The sequence below is a fragment of the Pongo pygmaeus genome, chromosome 18 (assembly GCF_028885625.2).
Source record: "Pongo pygmaeus isolate AG05252 chromosome 18, NHGRI_mPonPyg2-v2.0_pri, whole genome shotgun sequence".
Classification (NCBI taxonomy): domain Eukaryota; kingdom Metazoa; phylum Chordata; class Mammalia; order Primates; family Hominidae; genus Pongo; species Pongo pygmaeus.
In genome coordinates, this window is record NC_072391.2 from 84,891,886 (window position 1) to 84,919,342 (window position 27,457).

General features: G+C 55.3%; 1 protein-coding gene across 2 annotated transcripts in view; it reads left to right on the forward strand.

The window, feature by feature from the left end:
* The first annotated feature begins 4,978 nt into the window (after positions 1 to 4,978).
* Positions 4,979 to 27,457, forward strand: part of JPH3 (junctophilin 3) — a 100,391-nt gene continuing 77,912 nt past the window's right edge. Inside the window, exons 1-2 of one of the 2 annotated variants that reach the window (XM_054453285.2) lie at positions 4,979 to 5,981; positions 6,542 to 7,068. In XM_054453285.2, coding sequence (XP_054309260.1) covers positions 5,600 to 5,981; positions 6,542 to 6,612 — 453 coding nt within the window. In that variant the 5' untranslated portion in view covers positions 4,979 to 5,599 and the 3' untranslated portion in view covers positions 6,613 to 7,068. Of the gene's footprint in view, positions 5,982 to 6,541; positions 7,069 to 27,457 lie in introns of those variants that run through there. The other variant, XM_054453284.2, reaches the window with a different exon arrangement.

A 27,457-nucleotide genomic window follows, 5' to 3' on the forward strand; every position in this document is an offset into this window, starting at 1 on the left:
TACCACCACCATCACCATCATCATCACCACCATCACCACCATCATCATTACCATCATCACCATCACCACCATTACATCATCATCACTGTGATCATTACCATCATCATCACCATAACCATCATCACTATCATCATCATCATCACTATCATCACAATCACCATCACCACCATCGCCATCACCATTATCAACATTGTCACCATCCTCATCACCATCATTACCATCACCATCATCATCACCATCACTATCATCATCATCATTACCATTATTACCATCATCACCACCACCACCATCACATCATCACTAACACCATCATCACCATCACCAATACCGTCATCACCACCATCATCCCCATCATCATCACTAACACATCATCATCTTCACTATCCTTTATATCATCATCACCATCACAAAGTTTATTTTTCCTTCTTGCTAATCCATCCAAATTACTTCTGCTTTATCCCCCTCTTCTTCCTTCCTCCCACCTCTCTTTTCATAATTATCTTCATCTGGAAATTGAATGGCCAGTAACAGCGCTATCTGGAGTCATGGATAGTTCTAGATCTTAGTAAGTAAGGAAGTAAAATCATGCTCAACATTTTTTCAAAGCTCTTCCATTCTCAATGTTAAATCATGTCTTATTGACAGACCCCATATCCCAATTTTTGGCTCAGTTTGCTTCCTCTACTTGTACTAGAAATGCTGATCCTATCTTTCTGCCATCACAAGGGAGGACCCTGGACCCCACTACTTGACCACAGCTAATCGAGTCAGAAAGGGACACCTGACCCAGGCTGAATGTCTCTCCTAAGACTCAGGAATCAGGATCTCCAGAGTCCAGGTTAGTGACTGTCAGGATGGGAAGAGCAGATTGCAGCAGAGAAAGCTGGTCTATGGAGGGCAGAAACATAAGGCAGACTGGCTGACAGCAGAAATGTAGGGCCCAGTAGAAGAGAGAGGCTTGGGTCGTGGCACAGTGGGAAGGTGGCCATCTGCAAGCTGGGCAGAGAACTCTCACCAGGGACTGAATCAGCCTGAAACTTGATCTTGGACTTCTAGCCTCCAAAACAATAAGACATTTCTGTTGTTTAAGTTACCCAGTCTGCGGTATTTTGTTATGATGGCCCTTGAAGACTAATACACAGGCAGACAGTGCTAGAAAGCTCACTGCATCACTGTAACTGCACAAAACAAAACAAAGCCTACCACCCTAAATGTCCCTCATTGACAGTGGGTGTATGAGGAGGTGACTGTCCTCCTGGCTGCTGGTACTCTGGGGAGGGGGCTTTGGCGCTCAAGCCAAGAGATTGAGGTTGGACTCTGGGACTCCCAGGAGGGGCTGATTTTCCTGAGAGCCCCGTGAGCCAAGAGTGGTAAATGTTTTCTGTAAAGAACAAGATGGTAAATATTTTAGGCTTTGCAAGCTATATGGTGTCTTTCACAATGACTCCACTCTTATGTTGCAGTGTAAAAGCCACTCTAGACACACAAATGAATGGCCATGGTTGTACTTCAGTGAAATTATGTTTATGAAAATAGGCAGTGGACTAGATTTGGCCTCTGGGTTATGGTTTGTGTGATGCCTGGCTTAAAACAACAATCTTCTTCTTTTTTTTTTTTTTTTCAGAAAATTGAAATTATGACAAGATGTGATGGGGAACGCTTGTCTCAGCTGCATGTGGCTTTAGCTGAGGTGGCCTGCCTGGGGTCTGAAGGGTCTACTTTCAAGATGGTACATTTTCATGGCTGTCAAATGGTGCTGGCTGCTGGCTGGGAGTCTGGTTGGAGCTGTGGGCTGGAGGACCCTGTATCTCTTCGTGTTGGCACATCCAAGGGCTGCTTAAGCTTCCTTACATCATGGCAACTTGGTTCCAAGCTTGAGCACCCCAGAAGCATGAGGCAGAAGCTGTGTTGCTGTTTAGGAACTGACCTTGGAAGTCACATCCTGTCACTTCTGTGATAATCACACACTGGCCCAGATTCAGGGGAAGGGAATGCAGAGCCCACCTCTCAACAGAGACCTAGAAACACCCGAATGGCAGTCCCACTTTGCTCCCCCAAAGCACTCCCTCAACAGGAGGGGTGTCCACACCACACTGAAAGAAATCACGTGGAATGGGGGCTCTTGTGGACATTTCACAGTGTTATGGTAAACACAGGCAAAGACAAGAAGGCAAGCACAGATAAGTTGATTGTGGCTCAGTTCTTTGAAGGAGATCAGTAGGCTTTTGTGGGGATGAAGGGGGAATTTTCTTTCTGCACTGCAGTCAGGAAGCCTCTCTGGAGCTGAGACCAGAAAGCTCTACTGTCATGGGAAGAGGCACCAGGCAAAAGGACCCATGCCTGGAGGCCAGAAAGGGTGCAGGCTGGAAGGCCAGGCAGACTTGGGCTTGAATCCTGCCCAGTCATTATTTTCCCTCTGGCAAGGCACTTTACCTTGGTGGGGAAAAGTGATTCTTTTAAAAAGGAGAGTGTAATTCCAAATCACCTGAGTCCATGAGATGACTAATGTGCTGTCTTCATCCTAGTGCCTGGCTCACATGTGGGTTACAGCTTTTTTATCCTTCTCCCTGGTTTTTGTTTTTAAATGGCTGGATAGTACTATGTATATAGGCTTGGAGAGTTTCCTCCAAAATGAAATCAATACTGCCAGCCCTAGTTTATGGGGGGGGGGGGCGGTGATTTCCAAATTGCACAGAACAAATGCCTCTAATATCTGCATTTCAGAGACTAGAGCCTGTCCCCGCTGGAGTAACTGACTGCAGGAGATGAGAGAGGGTCACTTGGAGGTGGGGGTCTTGGAACTGCAAGGGAGCGGAGTGTACACTGGCCAAAGGTGGAAGGTGCTGACCAGTAACTGCTTGGAAGCAACCACCGTGTTTCAATAAGATCTCAGTTGCAATCCACAGCTTGTGTGAAGGAGGGCTGCTGATTCAGCAGCAAAAGGGTTGGAAATAAAATGGAAGAAATGAAAAGTAGAACATACGAGTGGTGGCAATGTTTATTTCAACAGGCAGAGGGCTGGGCGTCTCCACGCAGGAATCCATGACCCTCCCCGGGGGGCTGGCTTCCAGTAACATTACTTCCCACTTCCCAAGCGCTTACTGAGTGCTGGGTGCCTAGCTTTTGAATCCCCACGGTAACCCTGTGGGAACTATGCCATCTCCATTTTACAGATGAGAAAACTGAGCTCAGGGACATTAGGTGACTGCCCAAAGCCATACTGCTGGTGGGCCCCAGAGCCAAGGTTTGAACCCGAATCTCTTGAGGACAAGGTGCAGTTCCTTTGGCCCATACATTAACAACAGAGAAATTTTCATGGACATGAAACAGCCCAGAGATATTATTTCATACCCATTTAGATGAACAAAGTAAAATAAATGGAAAGAAAATCAGAAGTTTGAGGACACCAGTGCTGGCCAGGAAATAGAGAACCAACCACAAACCCAGGCACACTGAAGGGTGAGAGGTCAAATTGCTCCAGGTGTTTGGAAAGCAATTTGGCAGCTTCCAATAAAGTCCAAGACGTAGCTGGTCCAATGATGCCACCGCAGACATTTAGAGAACCTCTGTAGAGGGGGCACAGGGAGACAGCACTAGAAAGCTCAATGAATCACTGTAACTGCCCAAAACAAAACAAAGCCGACCGTCCTAAATGTCCCTCATTGACAGTGGGTGTATGAGGAGGTGACTGTACTCCTGGCTGCTGGTACTCTGGGGAGGGAACTTTGGTGCCCAAGGCAAGAGACTGAGGTTGAACTCTGGGACTCCCAGGAGGGGCTGATTTTCCTGAGAGCCCCGTGAGCCAAGAGTGGGGACCATCCTGATTCTCTCGGACAGGGGAAGATCTGAGCAGGGCTCCCGGCTGATTGGACGCTTCGAAATCGCACCTCTTCTCCTGTCCTAATCTCAGGCTCCAGGCCTGGCTTGCAGTTTCTGGCTCACCGCGCTGCGGTCACCGGCCCACACTCTCAGGAGCGAGGACCCTGGGCAGCCTCCCCACCCCCATCAGCCCACTGCACCGGGCTGCTGCCATTTCCCGTACGCATTCCAGGAGGGTTGGGGACGCCGGCTTCTGCCTGAGGATTTATGGTCCAGGAAATGCATTTCAAATGGGTCCCAGGATGCTCGGATCCAAGAATCAGACACTCTCTTATGGCGGGGAAGGGGGGCGGAGTGTGAGAGTATGTCTGGAGAGAGACCTAGAAACGCCCGAATGGCGGTCCCACTTTGCTCCCCAAAAGCGCGACCGTTCCCCGAATGTGGGTGGGGCGCTACCTGTTGGCCAGGGCGCAGGGCGCACGGAATTCGGGTGACTTTGCTCCAAGATACATGCGTGTGTCCCGACTCTCTCACTTAATTTATAGGGGAGAGGGATTCGCCAAATCCCTGTTTTCTGGGGTAAGCCCCCCTCCCCCCACTCTTGGACCCAGGCTGCCCGGAAGGAAGAAGGAAGGATTGTTTGTCACCGGAGAAAACCACCTGTGGTTTGGAAAGGGCCTCAGTCGAGTCAGGGGCAGGCGGAGCAGATCCCAGCCCGGCGGGAGGGGCGACGCGCGGGGGCGGGAAGGAGCAGGGGCAGGAGCAGGGGCAGGGGCAGGGGTATGGGCGTTCAGCTCGCAGGTCCTGCCCTGCCGGCCTCACCGCCCAGCTCCCGGGAGGGGGCTGAGGGCGCCCTGAGTGCTAGGCGCCTTCCCATTACGCAGTTCCTGTGCCTTTAAATCCCACTCCCGGAGGGGGCGGGGGCGCCCCGGCTGGACCCCGGTTTCCAGTCCGACAGGGGCCCCTGGGAAGTCCAGGGCGGGAAGCGCGGGGCGGGGGGCGCGGAGGGCGGGGCGCCCGGGGTCCCCGCCCGCGCGCCGCGCCCTAGCCGGCCGGGCCGCGCCCCTCTTGGGACCGCCGCGCTCCGGGGGCGGGGGCGGGGGCGGGGGCGGGCGGGGGCGCGCGGGCGGGCGGGGTGCGGGCGCGCGCCGCGCGGCCCGAGCGCGCGAGCCGGGCCCGGAGCGCACGCCGCCGCCACCGCCGCCCGAGCCGCCGCATTGCTGCTGCTGCCGCCGCCGCCCCGCGCCCGGCCCGCGGCCCCCAATATGGTGCAGCCGCCAGCGCCGCCGCCCGTGCCGCCGCCGCCCGCGGGCCCCGCCGCCGCCCTCGGGCGCCCGCAGCGCGGCAGCCGCAGGTGGGGGGCCGCGGCCCGGGCCTGAGCCGCCCCCCGCCCGGCCTCGGCGCGGCGCCCTCCCCGCGGGGCTGCCGGCGAGGGGCCCTCTCGCCGCTGAGGTGGAGCCGCGGGCCCCGCCGCCGCCGCTCCTGCCCCCTCCCTCCCTCCTCCCCTCCCCCTCCCCTCCGGTCCTGTCTCCAGCGGGAGCGCGAGACGCTGGTCAGGCTCCGCGGCGCAGCTCGAAAAGGAATAATCGCCCCCGATTGACTGAAATTCCTCCGGAGCCGGCGCCGCGGCCGCCCGCGCCCGAGACCGCGCTCCGGGGCCGCGTCCTCCTCTCCTTCGGAAAACGCTCGCGACCCAGGGCCGCCGGCGGCCGCGACTCTGCTGTGTCGATCGCCTGAGTCCGTTTTCACCGTTTGCGGGATCTGGAACCGAGTTACATGCATGTCCAGTGGGGGCAGGTTTAATTTTGACGACGGAGGGTCCTACTGTGGAGGCTGGGAGGACGGCAAGGCGCACGGCCATGGCGTCTGCACCGGCCCCAAGGGCCAAGGCGAATACACTGGCTCGTGGAGCCACGGCTTCGAGGTGCTGGGCGTCTACACCTGGCCCAGCGGCAACACGTACCAGGGCACCTGGGCGCAGGGCAAGCGCCACGGCATCGGCCTGGAGAGCAAGGGGAAGTGGGTGTACAAGGGCGAGTGGACGCACGGATTCAAGGGGCGCTACGGGGTGCGGGAGTGCGCGGGCAACGGGGCCAAATACGAAGGGACCTGGAGCAACGGGCTGCAGGACGGCTACGGGACCGAGACCTACTCGGACGGAGGTAGGTGCCGCGGGCCGGGCTGGGCCGGGGCTGGAGGGAACTGCTTCCGATCGCGCCCCTTCTGTGGATCTCTGGGGAAGTTGAGCTGCGCCCTCCGGTTGGGCCGTGGGCACCAGGGGCCTTTCCCGGGCTTCCCTGGAGGCTACGGCGGCTCCTGGCTACAGGTTGCCCAGCTGCCTGGTGGGGACAGTGCCCCTGTGCCAGCTGAAGGGTGCTGGGGGCTTTCCAGGGGCAGAGCCAGGCGGGGCCCAGCAGAGCCTCCGTGCGTTGGACACAGCAGGCCGGAGACCTGCGGGAAGGGCCAGGCTGGGCCCGCGGCCCTGGGGAACCCAGCAAGGGCAGAGGGGGCTGGGAGAAGGGCCCCTCCCCTTGTTGGCTTTGCCCCCTACCCTGGAGGCCGCCCTTCGATCAGGCCCCAGCTTCGCTTCTGGTGTTCCTGAGGCGCCCGAGGGCCTTCCTCAGCCCCGAATCTGCCCAAGCCAAGGGAAAGGGAGTGATGGGGAGCGCTAGGGGCGGGGGATGCCAACCCGAACCAAAACAGCCAGGCAATACACTTCTAGGTGGTTGGACGCGGACTAGCGCTGTCGAAGCAGGCTGCTGGAGGGAGGAGGGAGGCCCATCTGCTCAGTGAGAGCCCAGGAATCTCGTCTTTCAGTGGCTGCATCGTTTTCACCATTAGTTGAGGGAATCGATCTGTGCCTTCATTCTAAGATGCCACCACATTCGGGGCAGAGCCGGGGCCGGAAGCCAGGGAGCTGCCTGCTGCTGCTGCTGTTGCTGCTGCTGCTGTAAGATGGTTTCTGTGCAGGGAGCCCTGGCCGGCTCTGCAGCTGCCCGCCTGCCGGACTCTCCGATATCCACTCCTCAGTGCACCTGACGCGCACGGAGCCGGTCCTTTCCTGGAAGCCAGACCCCAAACAAACTGGCTTCCCCGACCAGTCCACTCCCATGTGGGAGCTCATCCTCAGAGGCACTGGGTCGCCTGCCTCCCTCAGGCGCCTCGCCTGTTTCAGGCATGGATGCCTGGGAAGGGAGTGAGACGCAGCAATGACTTGTGCTTCTGCCGGGAATAAAAATCCTGAACGTACGTGTGCTCTAGTCCTCCCCGCCCGCTGGCTGCCTCCGAGTCTCATGAAGAAAGCTCGGAACACCTGCTCCCCGGCCACATCCAGGAGTGGCAGGGGGCTGGAGAGTAATTATTATTTTGGCTTATGCAACTGAAAAGCAGGGTTCGTTATTACCCGAAGAGGAGGAGGAGTCTGGGGCAGTTAATTATATAATGCTCCTGCCTGTCAAAGCCGTGCCCAGCCCCGGTCTCAGGCGGCCTTTTCTGTGCCGTTGTTGTTTTCATGGAGCAGGTTGGAGAGCTTCCCTGACCCTGGGGCGCTGAGGGCTGGGCGGGAGCAGACGGTGCTCCCTTGGTTCCAGGCTGTGGGCCTGTGTGTGTGTATGTGTGTGTGTGTGTGTGTGTGTGTGTGCGCGCGCGTGCAGGCACAGGGAGGCCCGGGCAGCAGATGTGGGTGGCTGAGACAGGCAGGCAGCCTGGCGCTTCCAGCTGGGCTGTTTGGAGCCCGGGGGCTGCTATCACCCCCAGGCTCTGGCCAGGAGGCTCTGCAGACCTGTCCTCCAGAGGTGCTCCTGGCTGAGCCTGCTCCAGGAGGACTGTGCAGGCCAGGCTCACGCAGGGCATGGGGACGAGAGGAGCCAGGGCTTTCGTTGTCTCTGAAACTCCCGAGAATATCTGGGGGTGAGGCTGAGCACCCCACTCTGCCCACGCTCCTCAGACATCTCCAGTGTCCTGAGGAATCATTTCTTTCATTCAACAGATACTAATGGAATGTTTGCTATGAGCCAGGTGTGCCAGGCTCTGGGAAAACCACACTGAGCAAAGCAGACAGCCAGGTGTCCTAGGCTTTGGAAAAACCACACTGAGCAAAACAGACACAGATCTTTGCCCTCACGGAGCTTACATTTGAGGGAGAAGGAGTGGCGATTATGTTGTGACTTTTTAGGGAAGAAAGGATCTGATTCTGTGGCTGGCCGTGAGTTTAGGATCTGACAGGTTAAGGGGAGAGATGTTTTTCTCCATGAGTCCACTTCCCTGGGCTCTCCACTCCAGCCAGACAGCTCCCTCAGCGTCCTGCTCCCCTAAGCCCTTCCCCTCCTTGTGGTCCTGCCTGATCGTGTCCATTCTACAGATGAGGCCAGTAAGGCCTGGGCTGTGTGATTCAGGAATCCCAGCCTTTGGCTGCAGGGATCCCTGATCTGTCTGGGACCAAACCCCCCTCGTTCTCGCATCACATTGCCCGGAAGAAGCCCAGATTGTCAACATCCTCTCAAGGGGTATGCGGTTCTCAGCTCTCCCATAGGCAAAGCCAGGCAGAGACGCAGATGGGGAGCTTCATGGCCGGCTCTCCCTTTTGGTTGGCAACATGGCATGACGGGAAATAGAATTGACCCTTCTGGTCTTGGGGACTCGGGCCTGGACATCTGGGCCACTTTTCTGGAGGGCTCCCAGTTTCCTGTTGGGAAGGGGGTGATTGTGGCACTGAGTGTCCCCAGGCCTGCAGGGTGTGGGGATCGCCAGAATGGGACAGAGACCTCCATGCCTCCTTCCCAGTCAACTGGTGGGTGGTGACAGCCATGTCGCAGTGAGGAAGGAGTTAATGGCCCCGGCTCCACTCTGACTTTTTCTTTGCACAAGAAGTGGGGGAATATTGGGCAGCCATCAGCAAAGCTCCGGAACCTTAGCCCAGCTCTCGGCGCTGACTTGGGGAAATGGCGATTTTCATGAATGATGCACCAGCGGCCAGTGTATTCCACATGTAGCTGGAATTGGTGTGGAATTTCAGCTGGGGACACCTGTGCCAACTCCTCCTCCTCCAGGTGTGTCCTCCCCTTAGGGTACTCCCTGATTGAGCTGAGTAGCTTCTACCGTCTGCATGGTGAGGCCTGGGGGTGTGGGGTACAGGCACACCTGCTTGAAGTCACAACCACAGCTTGCATCCTGGGCTTGAATCCCTGCCCTACACGCCCTGTTTTGTGACCTTGGGTGGGCTACTTAACCTCTCTGAGCTTGTTTCTTCATCTTTACAAAAGGTTGATAACAATACCTGTAAGGGGGGTGAGGATTAATTGAGAATGGTGTGTGTGGCTGTGCCAGGAATATAGTAAGCATACATTATTATTTACCATTAGTTTTATCATTACAGTTTCCAGGCAATGTGTGTCACTTACAATGATCATTATTAGAACCGATATCTGGACATGAGACTGGTGATCATGTAAATGATGATAAATAGCAACATTAGATACTTACTATCTGCCAAGCATGTGGCAAGTGTTAAATGAATTATAGCCCTTAATTCTTACACCTCTAGAGGGTGATTTTCTTGTTATTCCCATTTTCCACACTGGGAAGTGGAAGCTCCCAGTGGGTGTGGCTTGGGAGGAACCAGCAGGCGTCACACTCCGGACAGCCGTCCCAGAGCCTGGGCTTTTGCCAGGTACATCTCTCTCTAAATGCCCCTGTGCAAAAATACCTCCTGTTCTTTCCTCTCCTTTATATCTTTCGTTCTCTTGTGTGTACAGTGGCCCAGAATTGCAGGTGAGTGCCCACGCACAGACGGGCAAACCCATACCCTGCCCAGGACCCCTGGCCCCCTGAGGCCCACCATGCACACCTGTGCTGCACTGCACAGGTAGATCTTTCCTTCGGGTGCTATGTAGACAGAACCCCTGGAATCAAAAGTTACCCCCTCCAATAAGCCCTCCTACACCCTGAAAGATATGAGTCATCTCACGCCCAAGCCTCTCCCCCTCATACTCAGGTCCCGTTCACCGGCCCAGATTCCTCAACCCACACAAATCACACACACCCACAGTCAGAATTCAGATCCCCCCAGGCGCCTGCGCGCACACACGCGCACAAAACACCTGCCACCCGGAGACATTTTCCACTCTGTCCCCCAAAACGCAGCCACTGCGCCCTCGCAGCCTTGCTTGCTCCCCACTGGCCAAGGACTCTGAATCTCCACCAGGCCTGTAAACGGGGAGCTCAGATGACAGAGGCAGTGGTGTGCTTCGTTTCCATTTTAAACACACATTTATGCTGTTAGTGCCTCTTTTAGGGAGAAAAATCCCTCATCTAAACAAAATAAACTACCATTGGGCATATGCTTTGTGCTTGGCTATGACTATGCAACAAGTAAATTCTTTTCAAAATGAGTGCCCAGGTTAGGAGGAATCAGGTTCATTGGTGCGGAGATTATGCCAACAGACACTCATTTCAGAAACAAGAAGTAAGCCCTCAGCAGTTGGAGATGAAAGCATTTTCTCCGAGATTCTCTTTCCGCTACTTTGGGGGGCGGGTGGTGAAAGGCTCCGTAAGGTGAAAAGAGAAAGGAAGAAGCAAACAGCTAGTTTTTTGTTGCCAGTTATAGCTGAGAAACAAATGTGGCTGAAGGGCACCCCTACCCACGTCGGCCCTGAGGCCGTTTGACGGGCTTTGTATGAAGAATCCTGAGATGAGCTGGCCGGGGAGTGAGGACCAGCACCCGCCTACAGCAGCGATCTGGAGTAGTGAGTGAGCAGCCCCAGCTGACACAGAGAAGGAGAGAGAGAACTCTGACCCCTTCTCTTCTGAGGACACCCAGCCGGAGAGAGCAAGAGGGGGTGGGGTGTGGGGGTGGGGGCAGGAGCCTCTGCTGTTCCTCTCCAAGACTTTTTCTTCCTGTTTTCCCCAAGCCTCCACGACTCTAAATATGACGAGCTCTCAACTGTGAGCTAATAATGTTGAATGTAACGCCCTTTGTGTCCTTAGATGACAAAAAGACTTGTGAGTACTAGAGGAGAGGGTGATGTTTGGTGTGAATTTTCCACATTGGTCCGTGTCTGCGTGGACTGGCCGCTTCCCCCGCTGGTAGCTTCCTGGTTGTGAGAGGCCACGTGCTGGATGGAGCCACCGCTGCACTGGGGTCCTGGCTCGAACTTGAGTAAGGTGCTGGCTTCCAAGTCTGGAGAGCAGAGGAGAAGAGAGGCAGTCCCTTCAGGACCTTGGAGAGCGCTCCCGGCTGCCTGCCTGGGTGGGGTGGACGGCTGGGCTCACTTTCCCTCTAGGCATCCTCTTCAAGCCAAACCACCTCTCCTTGCCAGTGACCGCCTGGTTCTGGGCCCTCCAGCACACTCAACCACCAGAAGTGTGCCTACGCCTGCGCCAGATGTGGGGGCCACGCCTGCGATCCCAACACTTTGGGAGGCTGAGATGGGAGGTTCAGTTGAGCCCAGGAGTTTGAGACCAGCCTGGGCAACATTGTGAGACCCCGTCTCTACAAAAAATACAAAAATTAGCCAGGTGTGGTGATGCACGCCTGGGGTCCCACCACTCAGGAGGCTGAGGTGAGAGGATCGCTTGAGCCCTGGAGGTCAAGGCTGCAGTGAGCCAAGATGGTGCCACTGCACTCCAGCCTGCTGACAGAGCCAGACCCTATCTCAAAAGAAAAAAAAGAAGTGTGCCTGGTCCTACTCAGTCAGTGTGTGGATTCCATGCTCCAGGAAGGGCTGCCACTTGGCATGCCTGCCTATTTTTTCACCTCTGCCCTATCAGTCCTTCCTGAAGAAGTGAGTGTCTTCTGAGGTCACATCCTCTTCTGATCAACTGCGAGAGCAGCTCCCAGCTTGTGGAGGTGGGTTTGGGGGTGAGACTTTATTTTTTTGTTTTTATTTATTTATTTATCTATTTTGAGATGGAGTCTCACCCTGTAGCCCAAGCTGGAGTGCAGTGGAGTGATCTTGGCTCATTGCAACCTCCGCCTCCTGGGCTCAAGTCATTCTCACGCCTCAGCCTCCTGAGTAGCTGGGATTACAGGCATACGCCACCACACCTGGCTAATTTTTTGTGTTTTAGTAGAGACAGTGTTTTGCCATGTTGGCCAGGCTGGTCTTGAACTTAACTCAGGCGATCTGCCTGCCTCGGCCTCCCAAAGTGTTGGGATTACAGGTGTGAGCCATGGTACCCAGCCTAGGGTGAGACTTTAGTAAGATATATAGAAGTTGCTCTGAAGTCTAAGGTGTATTCCTGCCATATGTTGTGTGTGTTCAATTCTCTTGGAGCATAACAGGGGTCATAGGTGCACAGCCAAAGGCAGGCAAAGGAATGATTTGTCTGTATCAGTCAGTGAAACTGTTTCACCACCATTCTCTTTACATCTGCCTCAATGGGTGAGTCCTCTAGACCAACGGTCCCCAACCTTTTTGGCACCAGGGACCAGTTTCATGGAAGACAAGTTTTCTATCGCCCAGGGTTGAGGGATGGTTTTGGGATGATTCAGGCGCATTCTATTTATTGTGTGCTTTATTTCTATTATTATTACATTGTAATATATAGTGAGGTAATAATACAACTCACCATCATGTAGAATCAGTGGGAGCCCTGAGTTTGTTTTCCTACAACTAGACGGTCTCATCTGGGGGTGATGGGAGATAGTGACAGATCATCGGACGTTAGATTCTCATAAGGAGTGTGCAAACTAGGTCCCTGGCATGAGCAGTTTACAATAGGCTCTGCATTCCTATGAGAATCTAATGCTGCTGCTGATCTCACAGGAGGCAGAGCTCAGGCAATAATGCAAGTGTTGGAGAGCGGCTGTAAATACAGACAAAGCTTCACTTGCTTGCTTACTCACTCGCCACTCACCTCCTGCTATGTGGCCAGGTTCCTAACAGGCCATGAACCAGTACCAACCACATTTCACGGGCTCAACAGCCACATGGGACTAGTGGCCACCATATTGGACAATGAAAATCCAGAACATTCCATCAGTGCAGAAAGCTTTATTGGGCAGCACTGGTCTGGAGTGTAAGTTCCATACAGGAAGGGGTGTGTGTCCATGCTGGTCACTGCCGTGTGCCCAGTGACTAAAATGGTGCTGGCACGTGGTGGTCAATAAATATTTGTGGAATGAATGAATTGTGCAAGTAAATGCAGTAGTATTTGGTAATTTTGTTTACCATCATTATTTCATATGCCTGTTTCATTGCAAGACCTTAGAATTGGACGTAGTTAAAGGAAAGTTTTTCCCTGAGACCCTCATGTCTACAGGTCAGTCTCACTTTATAATTAGCATTAAAACATGCCTGTTCTAATTCCTTGATCAGTTTTGTTTTGTGGTTGGCTTTGTCATTGCTCCTTAAGAGACTGCCAGTGTTTCATATGAGAAAGATGATGGTGTTGAATGCAGTGAATAATGGAGTGATACCAGCAGTCCTGACTGGGAGGCATTTTTGGACCACAATTTAATGAGTAGCATTCATTGCAAAGTGCGAAGAAAGACCCACAGAAAGATGAGTACCCTCCAGTCTGCTTAATTTCTCAGCATCTTTTTACTGCTCCCTTTTCCTTGGCTTGATTCATTCAGTCATTGGAGAAGCATTTGCCAAGTTCAGACTGTGTTCAAGGAACAAAGACAGAAGAGCTCAGGTCCAACCTCAGTGAATCAGCCTGTAAGTATTTGCTGAGCACTGACTATTTGCGGTAACGTGGAAGATTAGAAAAAAAGAAACAAACACATAAAAATGAAAATGCAAGAAATAGGATGTCCTATGTTCTACCAGGAAGAATAAGGAGTCTGAACAGGGATGCAAAACCGAGATGTATGGAATAATTCAGGGTTTCTCATGCCACAGTGAGGGTCCTGATTGGGAGCATCACAGGGCAGAGACCTGAGGAGCAGCAGGGGAGGTGTGTGTGTCCCTGAAGGAGCAGCAGAGGCTTCTGGGGGTAGGCAGTGCCTGAGTTGAGTCTGGAAGGGCAGTAGGATGAGAGTTGTTATCCCAAGCCTGAGGCTGCAGATTTGTTGGAGGCCACGTCTCCCTCAGCCTCAGCTTCCCCGTCTCTATGATTTAGTCATGACATTTTTTTCCTTCTCAACATGTGCCATCTCCCTCCTTCCTATGAATGTCATGGGTGTTGTTCTGGACCCAGGGAAGGCTCTCTGGTGCAAATGCTTTCCAAAAACACCGAGAGTCGCTCTCTCTGCTGCTGGTGGAATCTGAGTTAGGCAGGACATGGGCCCGCCTCTGTCTGCTGCTCTATGCCAGTGCTTCCCAAGCTTGAGTGTTACAAGAACCACCTGGAAGGTGTGTCAAGACACAGATTTCCAGCCCCACCCCTGAGTCTCTGGGCCTGGGATGCCACCCAAGAATTTATATTTCTTACAAATTTCAGGCGACGCTGAGGCTGCTGATCTGGGGACCTCACATTAAGAACCACAGTCCTGGGCTTGTGCCTCCTAAGCCTGGCTACACATTCGAGTCACTAAGAATGTCCCTGGGAGATGGTTAGAAATGCAGGGTGTCAGGCCTGCCACCGACCTCCAGGGTCAGAATGTGTGTTTGGAGATGCTCAGGTGGCTCCAGTGCAGGAGATACTGCTTTGGTGCACTGACTTTAACCTTAGCTGTGCATGGGCTTCATTTAGGTTGCTTTAGAAAATGCAGATGCCCGGGCCCCACTCATAGGTGCTGATTGAGGTCCTCTGGGTACAGCCTGGGCATTGGGATTCTTTTTATTTTAATTTTTTTGAGACAGGGTCTGGCTCTGTCTCTCATCCTGGAGTGCAATAGTGTGTGATCGTGGCTCACTGCAACCTCTGCCTCCTGGGCTCAAGCCATCCTCCCGCCTCAGTCTCCTGAGTAGCTGGGACTGCAGGCATGCAGCCCCATGCCCAGCTAATTTTTGTATTTGTTGTAGAGATGGGGTTTTGTCATGTTTCCCAGACTGGTCTCAAACTCCTGAGCTCAAGCAATCCGCCCACTTTGGCCTCCTGAAGTGCTGGGATTATAGGTGTGAGCAACTGCACCTGGCCTGGGATTCTTTTTTAAACATTCCAGGTGATTCTAAGGTTCAGCGCAGGTTGAGGACCACTCATCCAGAGCATCTGTAGCTGGACATCACTTGGGAGCTTTGATAACTGACCCATGCTGGGGTCCATCCAAGACCACTGACACTGGAAACTTTAAGGCGGGGGTCCCAGCCTGACTATTTGGTCACAGCAAGCAGGGCCTAGAGTTGCAGCTGTAGGTAGAGTTTTTCAAACTCTGGGTCAAGTGCTTCATGAAATTAATATAGTACATTAAAATAAAGTAGACTAGAGGGCGGGCACGGTGGCTCACACCTGTAATCTCAGCACTTTGGGAGGCCGAGGCGGGCAGATCATGAGGTCAGGAGATCGAGACCATCCTGGCTAACACGGTGAAACCCCGTCTCTACTAAAAATACAAAAAAAAAAATTAGCCAGGCGTAGTGGCGGGCGCCTGTAGTCCCAGCTACTCTGGAGGCTGAGGCCGGAGAATGGCTGAACCCAGGAGGCGGAGCTTGCAGTGAGCCGAGATAGCGCCACTGCAGTCCGGCCTGGGTGAAAGAGTGAGACTCCATCTCAAAAAAAATAAATAAAGTAAAGTAAAGTAGACTAGAAAATTTCAAGCACAATATCTACGTTTCTTTTTTTTTTTTTTTTTTTTTGAGACAGAGTCTCACTCTATCGCCTAGGCTGGAGTGCAGTGGCGCGATCTTGGCTCACTGAAAGCTCCGCCTCCCAGGTTCACACCATTCTCCTGCCTCAGCCTCCCGAGTAGCTGGGACTACAGGCACCCACCACCACGCCCGGCTAATTTTTTGTATTTTGTTTAGTAGAGACGGGGTTTCACCGTGTTAGCCAGGATGGTCTCGATCTCCTGACCTCGTGAACTGCCCGCCTCGGCCTCCCAAAGTGCTGGGATTACAACAGGTAGCGTGAACTCAGCTCACTGCAGCCTCTGCTTCCCGAGTTCAAGCCATTCTCCTGCCTCTGCCTCCCGAGTAGCTGGGATTACAGGCGCCCACCACCATGCCTGGCTAATTTTTGTATTTTTGGTAGAGACAAGGTTTCACCATGTTGGCCAGACTGGTCTTGAACTCTTGACCTCAAGTGATCTGCCCACCTCAGCCTCCCAAAGTGCTGGGATTACAGGTGTGAGCCACCTAGCCCAGCCTATTGTGTTGTTTTTAAATATATTTTTGATCTGCAGTTGGTTGAATTTGTGGACTCGGAATCTGAAGCTGTAGAGAGCTGACTGTGTATGATAACCTAGAACTGCAAAGCCAGGGGATTCCTTTGAAAGAAAAACACTTTTCCTTTCTAAAACATCTATTTTGTTCCAAGTATTGCGCTGGGCATTTTATCATAGACGTTGTATCTTACATTCCTTAAGATAATGCCTTGAGATAAGGCATTCCGCTCCCATTTAAAAGACAGGAAAGGTGAGGCTCACGGGGTCACACTCGCTGAGATCACACCACTGCAAAGTTGTTTCTGGCTGCAGAATTGTTTCCGGCACCCTGAGATGCCTTTGTTGATGGAGCCAGCATTCCAGGGGCCCCCTTGCTTTACAGATGAAGAAACTGAGGCCCACCAAGGGAGGGGCCTGCCCCAGGTCTCACAGCGAAGCAAGGGCAGAGAGGTTTCACCCCCAGCAATTTGTAAGCTTGGGGGACTGCCAGCGTGGTGTGAACACAGAGCTGCGTGTCCCCTCCCAGGATAAAGGCAGGTCCCTGCACACACGAGGAGCTGCGTGTCCCCTCCCAGGATAAAGGCAGGTCCCTGCACACACGAGGAGCCGCGTGTCCCCTCCCAGGATAAAGGCAGGTCCCTGCACACATGAGGAGCTACGTGTCCCCTCCCAGGATAAACTCAGGCCCCTGTATACAGGAGGAGCTGTGCGTCCCCTCCGAGGATAAAGGCAGGTCCCTGTACACATGAGGAGCTGCGTGTCCCCTCCCAATATAAACGCAGGTCCCTGCACACACGAGGGGTCGCGCGTCCCCTCCCAGGATAAACGCTGGTCCCTGCACACACCAGGAGCCGCACGTCCCCTCCCAGGATAAAGGCAGGTCCCTGGACACATGAGGAGCCGCGCGTCCCCTCCCAGAATAAAGGCAGGTCCCTGCACACGTGAGGAGCCGCGCGTCCCCTCCCAGGATAAATGCTGGTCCCTGCACACATGAGGAGCCGCGCGTCCCCTCCCAGGATAAATGCTGGTCCCTGCACACGTGAGGAGCCGCGCGTCCCCTCCCAGGATAAATGCTGGTCCCTGCACACGTGAGGAGCCGCGCGTCCCCTCCCAGAATAAAGGCAGGTCCCTGCACACGTGAGGAGCTGTGCGTCCCCTCCCAGAATAAAGGCAGGTCCCTGCACACGTGAGGAGCCACGCGTCCCCTCCCAGGATAAATGCTGGTCCCTGTATATGTGAGGAGCTGCGTGTCCCCTCCCAGAATAAAGGCAGGTCCCTGCACACATGAGGGTTGGTGGCTCTCCTGAGGGTTCACAGTTTCCTGTAGACCCATCCACAGATCCCCAGGTAAGAACCTGTCCATCCTCCCCGGGGCCTAAGCATGCCAAGATTGATCTCAGTTTGCACAGTGAGTAGAAAAATAGGCCGGGGTCAGCAGATTCCTACAGGCCTGGTGGAGGCTTGGGCTGGAGTAGACCCAGGCAGAGTTGGTCTTTCACCTCGCCCCCTTCCAGAGGCCCCGTACCCTTGGGGTCAGCATCCAGGCAATGCAGGATACCCAGAACCTTCTTTCTTGTCCTGAGCCCTTCTCTCCCAGCTCGGCATGGACTTGAGTGACAGCTGCTGTGGTTCTTTCCTGCCCAGCGAGTGGGGCCGGGCACTGGAGCTTTCCCTGTTCATTTGTTTTGTCTCCTTGTGAGGAAAGCATGGCTTTCCCCTATTTTCCAGATGGGAAACAGGCTCAGAGAGGCAACAGAAGTGGGAAGTGATGGAGCAGGGACTCCATAGCTCCAGTCACGAGTCTCAAACTCTGTGCACATCTGGGTCGCCTGACCCGGCCTCCCTGACCTGGGCTGCCCAGAAGGGAGCCCAAGAATGCCTGGGACGATCACACAGCCAGGGCCATTCAATGCAGGTGGTGCTGGGACCACCCCTTGAGAAGCTCCAGTCGCCTTCCCTCCTCTGCAATGAGGCATTGCTAGGGGGAGGCGGGTGGGGGCAGAGGCTGGGTCTGTTGGGGTCAGCCCCGGGCACAGCACCCGACAGCAGAGGAGAGCTCCGGAAATCATGGCTGGGTGGATCAATGAGTGGTCAATCAGGCGAGCTCTGAGCGACAGGAGGGGCTGGTGGTGGGGAGAGAGGGAGGGAGAGCCTGCGGGAGGGAGACGGCGCGTGCAGGGGCACCACGGCCAGAGCCTGCTTGGTGTTCAGAGAGCCCTGTGGCTGCCGCAGTTGGGAAAAGGACACGGGGTCTGAGCACAGAGAGCTTCCGGGCCCCAGGGTTGGGGGACTTTGAATTTTGTCCAGGGCCCGGGAACAACATTGTCTGATTTAAGCAGAACAGCAACACAATCTGGTTTTGTGTGTGTGTGTGTGTGTATGTAGTTTTTTTTTTTTGAGACAGAGTCTCACTCTGTTGCCCAGGTGGGAGAGCAATGGCGCGATCTCAGCTCACTGCAGGCTCCACCTCCCGGGTTCACGCCGTTCTCCTGCCTCAGCCTCCCGAGTAGCTGGGACTACAGGCGCCCGCCACCACACCCAGCTAATTTTTTGTATTTTTTTTTGTATTTTTAGTAAAGACAGGGTTTCACCGTGTTAGCCAGGATGGTCTTGATCTCCTGACCTCGTGATCCACCCGCCTCGGCCTCCCAAAATGCTGGGATTACAGGTGTGAGCCACTGCGCCCGGCCAGGTTTTGTATTTTTGTAATTACACTTTTTATTTTGAGATCACTGTAGATTCCCAGGCAGTGGTGAGGAATAGATCAGAGATCCAGTGTCCCCCTCATGTGGTCTCTCCTGAGGTAGCATCCTGTGAAACTGATGACATGTCGCAACTGGATATTGACGTGGACACAGTCAGGATGGGGAGCACCCGCGCCCCGGGGTCCCTTGTGTTGCCCTTTTGTAGCCACACCCGCTGCCCCCGCCTGGCAGCCTCTGAACTGTTCTCCATTCCTTTAGTTTCGTCGTTTCCAAAATGCTCTGTAAACGGAAAAGTACAGTTCGTCATTTTGGGGCTGGCTTTCGTCACTCAGTCTCATTTGCTGGAGATTTTTGCAGGTGTTGCCTATATCAATAGTTTGTTCCAGGCTGGGCTCAGTGGCTCACGCCTGTAATCCCAGCACTTTGAGAGGCCTAGGCAGGTGGATCACCTGAGGTCAGGAGTTTGAGACCAGCCTGGCCAACATGGTGAAACCCGGTCTTTACTAAAAATATAAAATTAGCTGGGTGCGGTGGTGCGTACCTGTAATCACAGCTACTCGGAGGCTGAGGCAGGAGAATCACTTGCACCTGGGAGGCGGAGGTTGCAGTGAGCCGAGATCGCGCCATTGCACTCCAGCCTGGGTGACAGAGTGAGACTCTGTCTCAAAAAACAAACAGACAACAAACAAACCAAATAAAATAGTCCTTTCCTTCTTATTGCTGGGCGGTGTCCCACAGTGTGGATGGGCCGTTTGTTTAACCATCTGTCCCTTGAAGGGCATCTGGGGTGTCTCCAGCGTGGGACGTTGTGAGTTTAAAAAGCTGCTGCCAACTCTCAGGTCCAGGTTTTCCTGTGCACAGATGTCTTCGCTTCCCCCCAGCGGATGCCAGCAGAGCTGGTGCTGGGCCGTGTGGAAGCTGTATGGCTGAGTTCACGTGGTCACTCTGGTGCTGGGAGGGCAGGGAAATGGGGGGCCAGAGCAGAAGCTGGGGGTCATGGGAGGGATGCCACATCTAGGGAGGGGTGCCTGTGTCCAAGGAGTGGAGATAGTGGCTGGGTCTGGTGGGGGCTGTGGAGGTAGGGGGGCTGCATGGTAGCGGGGAGGCCAGGAGTCTGGGGCTGGGCGGTCCTGTCTTTGAGGGAATTTGGAGAAGGAGCAGGTGCAGGTGCAGGTGCAGGGGCCGAGAGTCACCTATGAAACATGCTCAGCAGAGAAGCTGTGCGCAGCCGGGGCAGGGGTGCGTCCGTGGTAGGGATGGTGTGTCTGGGTGGAAGGGGCGGGGCATCTCCCACTCCCGGTGGCATTGACTAGTGGGAGGGGAGTGGCTGGGCGCAGTGGCTCATGCCTGTAATCCCAGCACTTTGGGAGACTGAGGTGGGCGGATCACTTGAGTTCAGGAGTTTCAGACTAGCCTGGGCATCATAACGAAACCCCGTCTCTACAGAAAATACAAAAATTAGCTGGGGCATGGCAGCCTGCGCCTGCAGTCCCAGCCACTCCGGAGGCTGAGGTGGGAGAATCACTTCAACCCGGGAGGTGCAGGTTGCAGTGAGTTGAGATTGGGCCACTGCACTCCAGCCTGGGCGACATAATGAGACCCTGTCTCAAAAAAATAATAATAATAATAATAATAAAACTTGGAAATAAGGCAAAAAATATTATTTAAAGAAAACAGAAAGTGGGAGGGGAGAAACGCACAGGATGGAGCCTAGGGGAACCCCAGGACTCGAGAAGTGGGCGGAGGAGGAGGAGGGAGGAGGAGGGAGGGAGGCCGGGCAGCAGCTGGGGGAGGAGGGTGTGGACAGGCCGGGAACAGGAGCAAAAGCAGGATGAAGACACCACACTGGCTTGTGCCTGGCCTTGTGGCAAATACCTCATCCCTTAGGCCATTGGCCATCGTCCCTGCTGTCCTACAGCCCCGCGAGGCCAGGTACGTCCATGTGTCGTACCCATTTTACAGACGGTGGAGCTCAGGCCCAGGAGACAGAGTGACGGTGTTCGGCACTAACTCCACCCCAGCCTTTTTCCACCTGGCCGCACCGTTTACTCATTCCCGCCTGCAGCATGGGGGCTCTGGTGTCTCTGCGTCCTCATCTGCACCTGTCATCGCCTGTCTTTTTGGTTGCAGCCACTTCTGGGATGGATTTCCTGGCGGCTGGTGCTGAGTCTCTCTAGGTGCTTGTCAGCCCATTGGTACATCTTTGGAGCAATGCCTATTCAGATCCTTGCCCATTTAAAAATTGGGTTATTTCAGGCTGGGCACGGTGCTCACACCTGTAATTCCAGCACTTTGGGAGGCCGAGGTGGGCGGATCACCTGAGGCCAGGAGTTTGAGACCAGCCTGGCCAACATGGCGAAACTCCATCTCTACCAAAAATGCGAAAATGAGCTGAGCATGGTGGCGGGTGCCTGTAATCCCAGCTACTTGGAGGCTGAGGCAGGAGAATCACTTGAACCTGTGAGGCAGAGTTTGAGTGAGCCGGGATTGCGCCACTGCGCTCCAGCCTGGGCAACAGATTAAGACTCTGTCTCAAAAAAAAAAAGGGGGGGGTGGGCACTGCGCACCAGCTTGGGCAACATGGCAAAACCCTATTTCTATAAAAAATGCAAAAAATTAGCTGGGCATGGTGGTGCCTGTAGTCCCAGCTATGAGGAAGGCTGAGGCAGGAGTATCACTTGAGCTCAGGAAATCAAGGCTGCAGTGAGCTATGATCACGCCACTGTATTCCAGCCTGGGTGACAGAGCGAGATCCTGTCTTAAGAAAAAAAAAAAAAGAAGGATTATTTGTCTTCTTACTGTTGAGTTGTGACATTTTCGTAGGCTGTAGACACCACTGTGAGCCCCCGGCTCCCCTGCACCCCAGCCCGCCCGGCTGCAGGCTGCCTGCTCCGTTGGAGGTTGGACTTCTGAGATAAACTGCACTGGGTGTCTGTCTCTTGGCTCCAGAGTACCAGGCACGGTGCCATGCACACAGTAGGTGCTCAGTAACTGGCGACAGGACAGAGCCAGGATCGCAGTCTGCGGCTTGGAGGCGTCTGGGGTCCGGCTGTCACTATCCGGCTCTGCTCACCAGGTCCGGTCCTCGGACACCACAACAGCTGCAGGCAGAGGGAGGACCCATGGAGTCTGGGGGGATGTTGGGCCACACAAGTATCTATTGAGCACCGACTGTGTGTGCCAGGCAACAAGCTGGCCCTGGGGACAGTGGTGAACAAAGAGCCCTAGGACTTCTTGGTTGGGGGAATAGGACCCGTCAGTCAGCCCTGCACAGCTCCCTGCGGGGCACGGATGGGGCACAAGGAGGGGGCTGGAGATGCCTTCTAGGGAGTGAAGCTGGTGAGCGGGTTGGGGAGGAACTGTGGGGCCTCCCAGACTTCAGGAGGAGCATCTGTGAGCACCAGGGGCAGAAGGAACAGGGCCACCCTGGGACCCAGTGCGCAAGGAGCCCAAGGGCCCTCACACTTCACCCGTGGGTGTGCCAGAGCCAGTCCAGTTGTTAAGAAAAACAAGAGCCGGAGGTAAACCCCCTGGGAAATGGAGGGCCTAGCCCATAGTACTGCGTGGGAGGGAGAAGTGTGGGCATCACCTGGGCTCTGGGGTCCCTCAGGCCAGCAGTGGGGACTGGGATTGCAGCGCAGGCTGAGCCTGGGTGGCCATGTCCACACTGCAGAGACCCATCCTGAGCAAGTTTATGGTGCATTCCTGTGTGGAAGAGTGCAGCAGAGGCCGGCGGGGAGGGGCTGCAGCGACAGTGACCAGGAGACACCCATAGGGGCAGGGTCCTGGTGTCATGGCCCAGAGTGGGAGGGGCAAAGGGAAGGGGCATTTGAGCCTGGATGGGGGTGTGGTTAGCAGAGAGGTGGGAGGGGAGGGAGAGAGAGAGAGAAGGAGAGAGAGAGAGAGAAGAGAGAGAAGGAGAGAGGGAGAGAGAAGGAGAGAAGAGAGGGAAGAGGAGACAGAAGGAGAGAGAGGGAGAGAAGGAGAGAGAGAGAGAGAAGGAGAGAGGGAGAGAGAAGGAGAGAAGAGAGGGAAGAGGAGAGAGAAGGAGAGAGAGGGAGAGAAGGAGAGAAGAGAGGGAAGAGGAGAGAGAGAGGGAGAGAGAGAAGAGAAAGAGAGGGAGAGGGAGAGAGAAGAGAGAAGGAGAGAGAGGAGAGAAAGAAGAGTCAGGAAAAGAGAAGGAGAGAGAGAGAGGGAGAGGGGGAGGGGAAGAAGGAGAAAAGGGAGAGGGGTGGGCTGTGAGGAGAGGGAGGGGAAGGGCTGCAGAGAGGGGAACGTCAGTCCTGCCGTGGGGGGGGACACGCATTGTTCCTCACGCCTCCCTTCCAGGTTTCGATGCTGCCATTCCCTGCGTTTACACCACAGCTCTTTTTGCGTCTTTCCTTGGATTCCACACAGCAGCCCTGTGAGGCGCTGTCCTCCTGCTGCCCAGAGGAGGAGACTGAGGTCAGAGATGCAGCAAACTTCCCAAGGCCACACAGTTCTGCTGTTGGAGTGGCACTGGGCCTCCCTGCCTGCCTGCCTCAGTCTCTGGCCCTGTGAAGAGGTCTCTTGGGACTGTTAGGAGCATTCCATAGAAACTGGGCCCCTGGGCTGGGTACGGTGGCTCGCGCCTATAATCCCAGCACTTTGGGAGGCTGAGGCCTGATCACTTGAGGTCAGGAGTTTGAGACCAGCTTGGCCAACATGGTGGAACCCCATGTCTACCAAAAAATACAAAAATTAGCCAGGCGTGGTGGTGGGTGCCTGTAGTCTCAGCTACTCAGGAGGCTGAGGCAGGAGAATCGCTTGAGCCCGGGAGGCGGAGGTTGCAGTGAGCTGAGATCACGCCACTGCACTCCAGCCTGGGCAACAGAGCCAGACTCTGTCTCAAAAAGAAAAAGAAAAAGAGACTGGTCCCCTGGAGCACGGGGGTCAGCAGCTAACTTCTCGCCCTGGCAGCTGGACCTGACTTGGCCCAGAGTGCCGGGGCCAGTGCCCCCATCTGCTCTGTGTCGGGAGGGGCTGCTGGCAGGAGGAGGTGGCCACTCCAAAATCCTATATCCTATAGACGGAGTCCGGGGGAGGGGGTCCGGGGCAGGAACAGCCCAGACCTGGGATCCACAGCTGCGCAAGGGGCTTCAGGGTGGTCTGGGCCTGGTTCTGAGCCCTGTGAATCCAAGGCCACAGGGTTGGGCCTGGGGGCTTCTGAATCCCCACCAGTGCCTTCTTGCTCTCAGGAGCGTTGGCCAACCCCAGGCCCCAGGGCTTCCCCTCGTGATTCTCCTCTGAGAGAAATGCACCCACCTACAGCCGCCAGCCGGGAGCGATTGCTGTGCAAACACCCAGGACTGTCTCAGACGGTGGATGCAGCCAGCCAAGCCCCCGGAAGGCTCTGGTTGAAGGATCGGGTTTATTCCTCCCTGCAATGAGGGCGGACGCTCCCCCAGGAACCACGGGGCAAGAGGGTGTTGGGAAGAGCCCCACTAGGGTTTGGGGTTTGGGTGGGTGGTGGGGAGGGGAGGGTCTAGGGACGTGGGGCTCACTAGACCAGGTGCTGTTAGAAAGGAGGCGATTCTCTTGTGGGTGCCTCAGTCACTGTCGCCTGTAGACATGGGAGACCTGCACCAAAATCATGCGGAGATCGGTCAAGAAGCAGCCGTCCCTCGCCTTAGCCGAGAGGGGGGATGATTGGTGATCGTGGGTGGCACAGTGACCTGTTTCTGTCTCACTCTACTGCGATCTCAGAGTGACCTTGTCCACGTGTGGTGTTCTGGGAGATGGTTTATATCCAACAGAAGAACGACGCAGCCTGGCAGGAGCTCCAGGTGTCGGGGGGGCCCCTTTGGGGTGGAGGGGATGCCTCAGAGCCAGCCGCGTGCCACCGCAAGCCACCTCTCTGCCGCCGTCTGCCCCAGAGCCACCTGCCTTCTGAGTCTTCAGCTGGTCCTGTGCGTCCTCGCATCTCCAGGACTCTTGGGTGATGGCTCAGGGGAAGTTTCCAGAAAGCCCAGCCATTTCCTTCTCTCCTCCTGGGCCCAGCCATTTCCTTCTCTCCTCCTGGGCTTGGGTCTGAGGTCAGCTTCCCAGGGGGCACCCAAGCCTCCGTGAGCAAGGACAGTGAGTGGCTGGAGTGAGAACAGGTGCTGCTGACCTTTGGCGGTGCGGGGTGTCTCCAGCTGTGTTCCCATTTCTCAGTGACTACCAGGTGCTGTGGCCCTTGGCTGCAGAGGGGGGTGCAGACAGCCTCTCCTTCCTGTGTAGCAGCAGCTGTGGCAGGGCCGGGAAGGAGAGCTCCCCTCTGTGAGGCTGTGGCTGGGGTGGGAGGAGAGCTCTCCCTTCTGCGAGGCTGTGGCTGGGATGGAGGTCTGCCAGAGGCAGAAGTTCCATGAGGAACTGAGGGCTGGGACCTGCAGGAGGAGCTGAGGGTGCATGGGGTCTGAGGGAGCCCCAGAGATGGTCAGGGTCTCCTCCTGATAAATCAGACCCCCCACCCCGCCCACCGAGAGGCCTGGTCCCGCTCCAAACCTGGAGTGGATGGGGAGCGTGGGCTGGGGCTGGGGGGCTGGGGAGATGGTGTAGCCAGTGCCCTGTCCCAACTCAGCCTCTGGTCACCCTTCCAGGTCTGGCAAGGCATTGGGGGTGTGAGAGGGCCCTGGGGTCCCAGGGTCGCTGGAGGACTTGCCTTCTCTGCGATGGCCACCACTACCTGGGTCCCACAGCGGAGTAAGGTCAGAGGGGGACCTGGTGGAGGTCAGCTGTGGGCAGGGGAGCCGCAGGAGTGTCCAGGCCCCTCCCAGGCCAGCCCCACAGATTCTGAGGCAGCAGTGGGGGCCTCAACGGAGGGGTCCACTCTGCCCACCCCGGACACTGCCCAGCTAGCCCGGGTTCCAGCGTGGGCCAAGCTCTCGTCCTAGTCTCCTGGGAGCTGTGTGGTCCTGCACACTGCAGATCCTCAGCACCTTCCTTGCTTTGAGCATCCCTCCCCCAAGGCCTGACTGACACTCGGAGCCAGTATCCATAGAGGGCTACAGGGGCAGGCGAGGGTGGACACTGATGTCCTTGGCTCATTCCTCCCTGGCTGGCTGCTCTGATGTCCGGCAGGGTGGGTGTGAGGCTCATGGCGGGCTCCCCAGCCAGGGCGGGACTTGGGGTAACCCTATCCTGGGATGTTTGCTCCCGCTGTGTGGGGGACATGCCGTTTCCATGAGTAACAGAGTCACCGATGTGGCCAGTACCACTGGGGGCTGAGGCATCTTCTAGTTTAAGGAAATGCTAAATTTCAAGTAAAGCTTAGTGAAAATAAGGATGCAATTTCATTCCCTAACAAAACAACCTCTAATTCCCTCTGTGAATTAGAGCTCCCTCTTGGGAGCTGCAGAACCCCGGGTTCCGGACCCCCTCACCTCACCCTCCTCCTTCGGAGCGAAAGTGGTGCCTGACATCTGAGGCCCCATCTCTGAGTCCTGCGCTGGTCCTGGCCCGAACACTCCCCCACATCGCATGGGCCACAGGGACCCTCTGGGCAGATTTTGGGGTGTCTTTGGAGGTTTAGGGGCACAGCTTGAAAACTGTGGGTTTCTCCCTGGGGACCACATGCCCAGCTGTGGGGTCCCCTGAGGCCGCAGAGCAAGGTTTCTGGGAAATCCTCCTCCTGTGAGAGCCACCATGGAGCCCCCATTACAGGAATGGGAGGTGTCGCCATCAAACATGGCCTTGTTGTTGCCCAGAAGTCTAGGTGTGTCCCTGTAAGCTGGGAGGGGACAGGGTAACTGTGCGGCCCTCCCCAGGGCTGAGGCTGGGGCAGCCTCCAGAGGCCAGGTTGTAGCTGTCACTCCCCAAATGGAGGGTCCTCCTCATTCTCTGATTGCAGAAAAAGGGCTCCGGTAAGCCTGGCTTTTAAAAAATACAGCTTTACTGACATATATTTCACACACCATACAATTCACCCATTTAAACTGTACAGTCCAGTGGTTTCTAGAATATTCAGAGTTGTGTCACTCTCACCATAATCAATTTTAGAACATTTTCATCGTCTCAAGAAGAAACCCTCCAGCTAGCTATCCCTTACCTATTCCCACGGCTCCCCGCCCCTGGTGACCGAGACTCCATTTTCTGTCTTTGTGGGTTTGCTGCTCCTGACGTTTCGCATGCGTGGAGTCATACGCTGAGTGGCCTTTTGTGTGTCGCTTCTGTTGCCCAGCGTTGTTTTCGGGGTTCACGCACGTAGGAGCTGCATGAGTCCACTCCTTCGTGTCGCTGAGTAATATTCCACTGCAGGGCACTGCGTTTTGTGTGAATCTGCCATCACTCAGGACGGCCCACGGGTGGAAACAGCCTAAACCTGGCAGAGGTTTGGGCTGTTTTGCTAGCCCTGGGTCACTTTTGGGCTGTTTCCACCTGGGGGCTATCCTGAGTCGTGCTGCTGTGACCGTTTGCGTGGTTTCGTTTCCTCCTGGGTGGAGATTCGGGGGTGGCCTGGCTGGGTTGCTTTGGGGCCAACTCTCTGACAAGAGCTGTTGAACACATACCCCACAGCTTCTTTTAGTTTTTATTTATTTCATTTTATTTTTTGAGACAGAGTTTCACTCTTGTTGCCCAGGCTGGAGTGCAGTAGTGCGATCTCGGCTCACTGCAACCTCCGCCTCTCGGGTTCAAGGGATTCTCCTGCCTCAGCCTCCAGAGTAGCTGGGATTATAGGCATGCGCCACCATGCCCGGCTAATTTTGTATTTTTAGTAGAGACA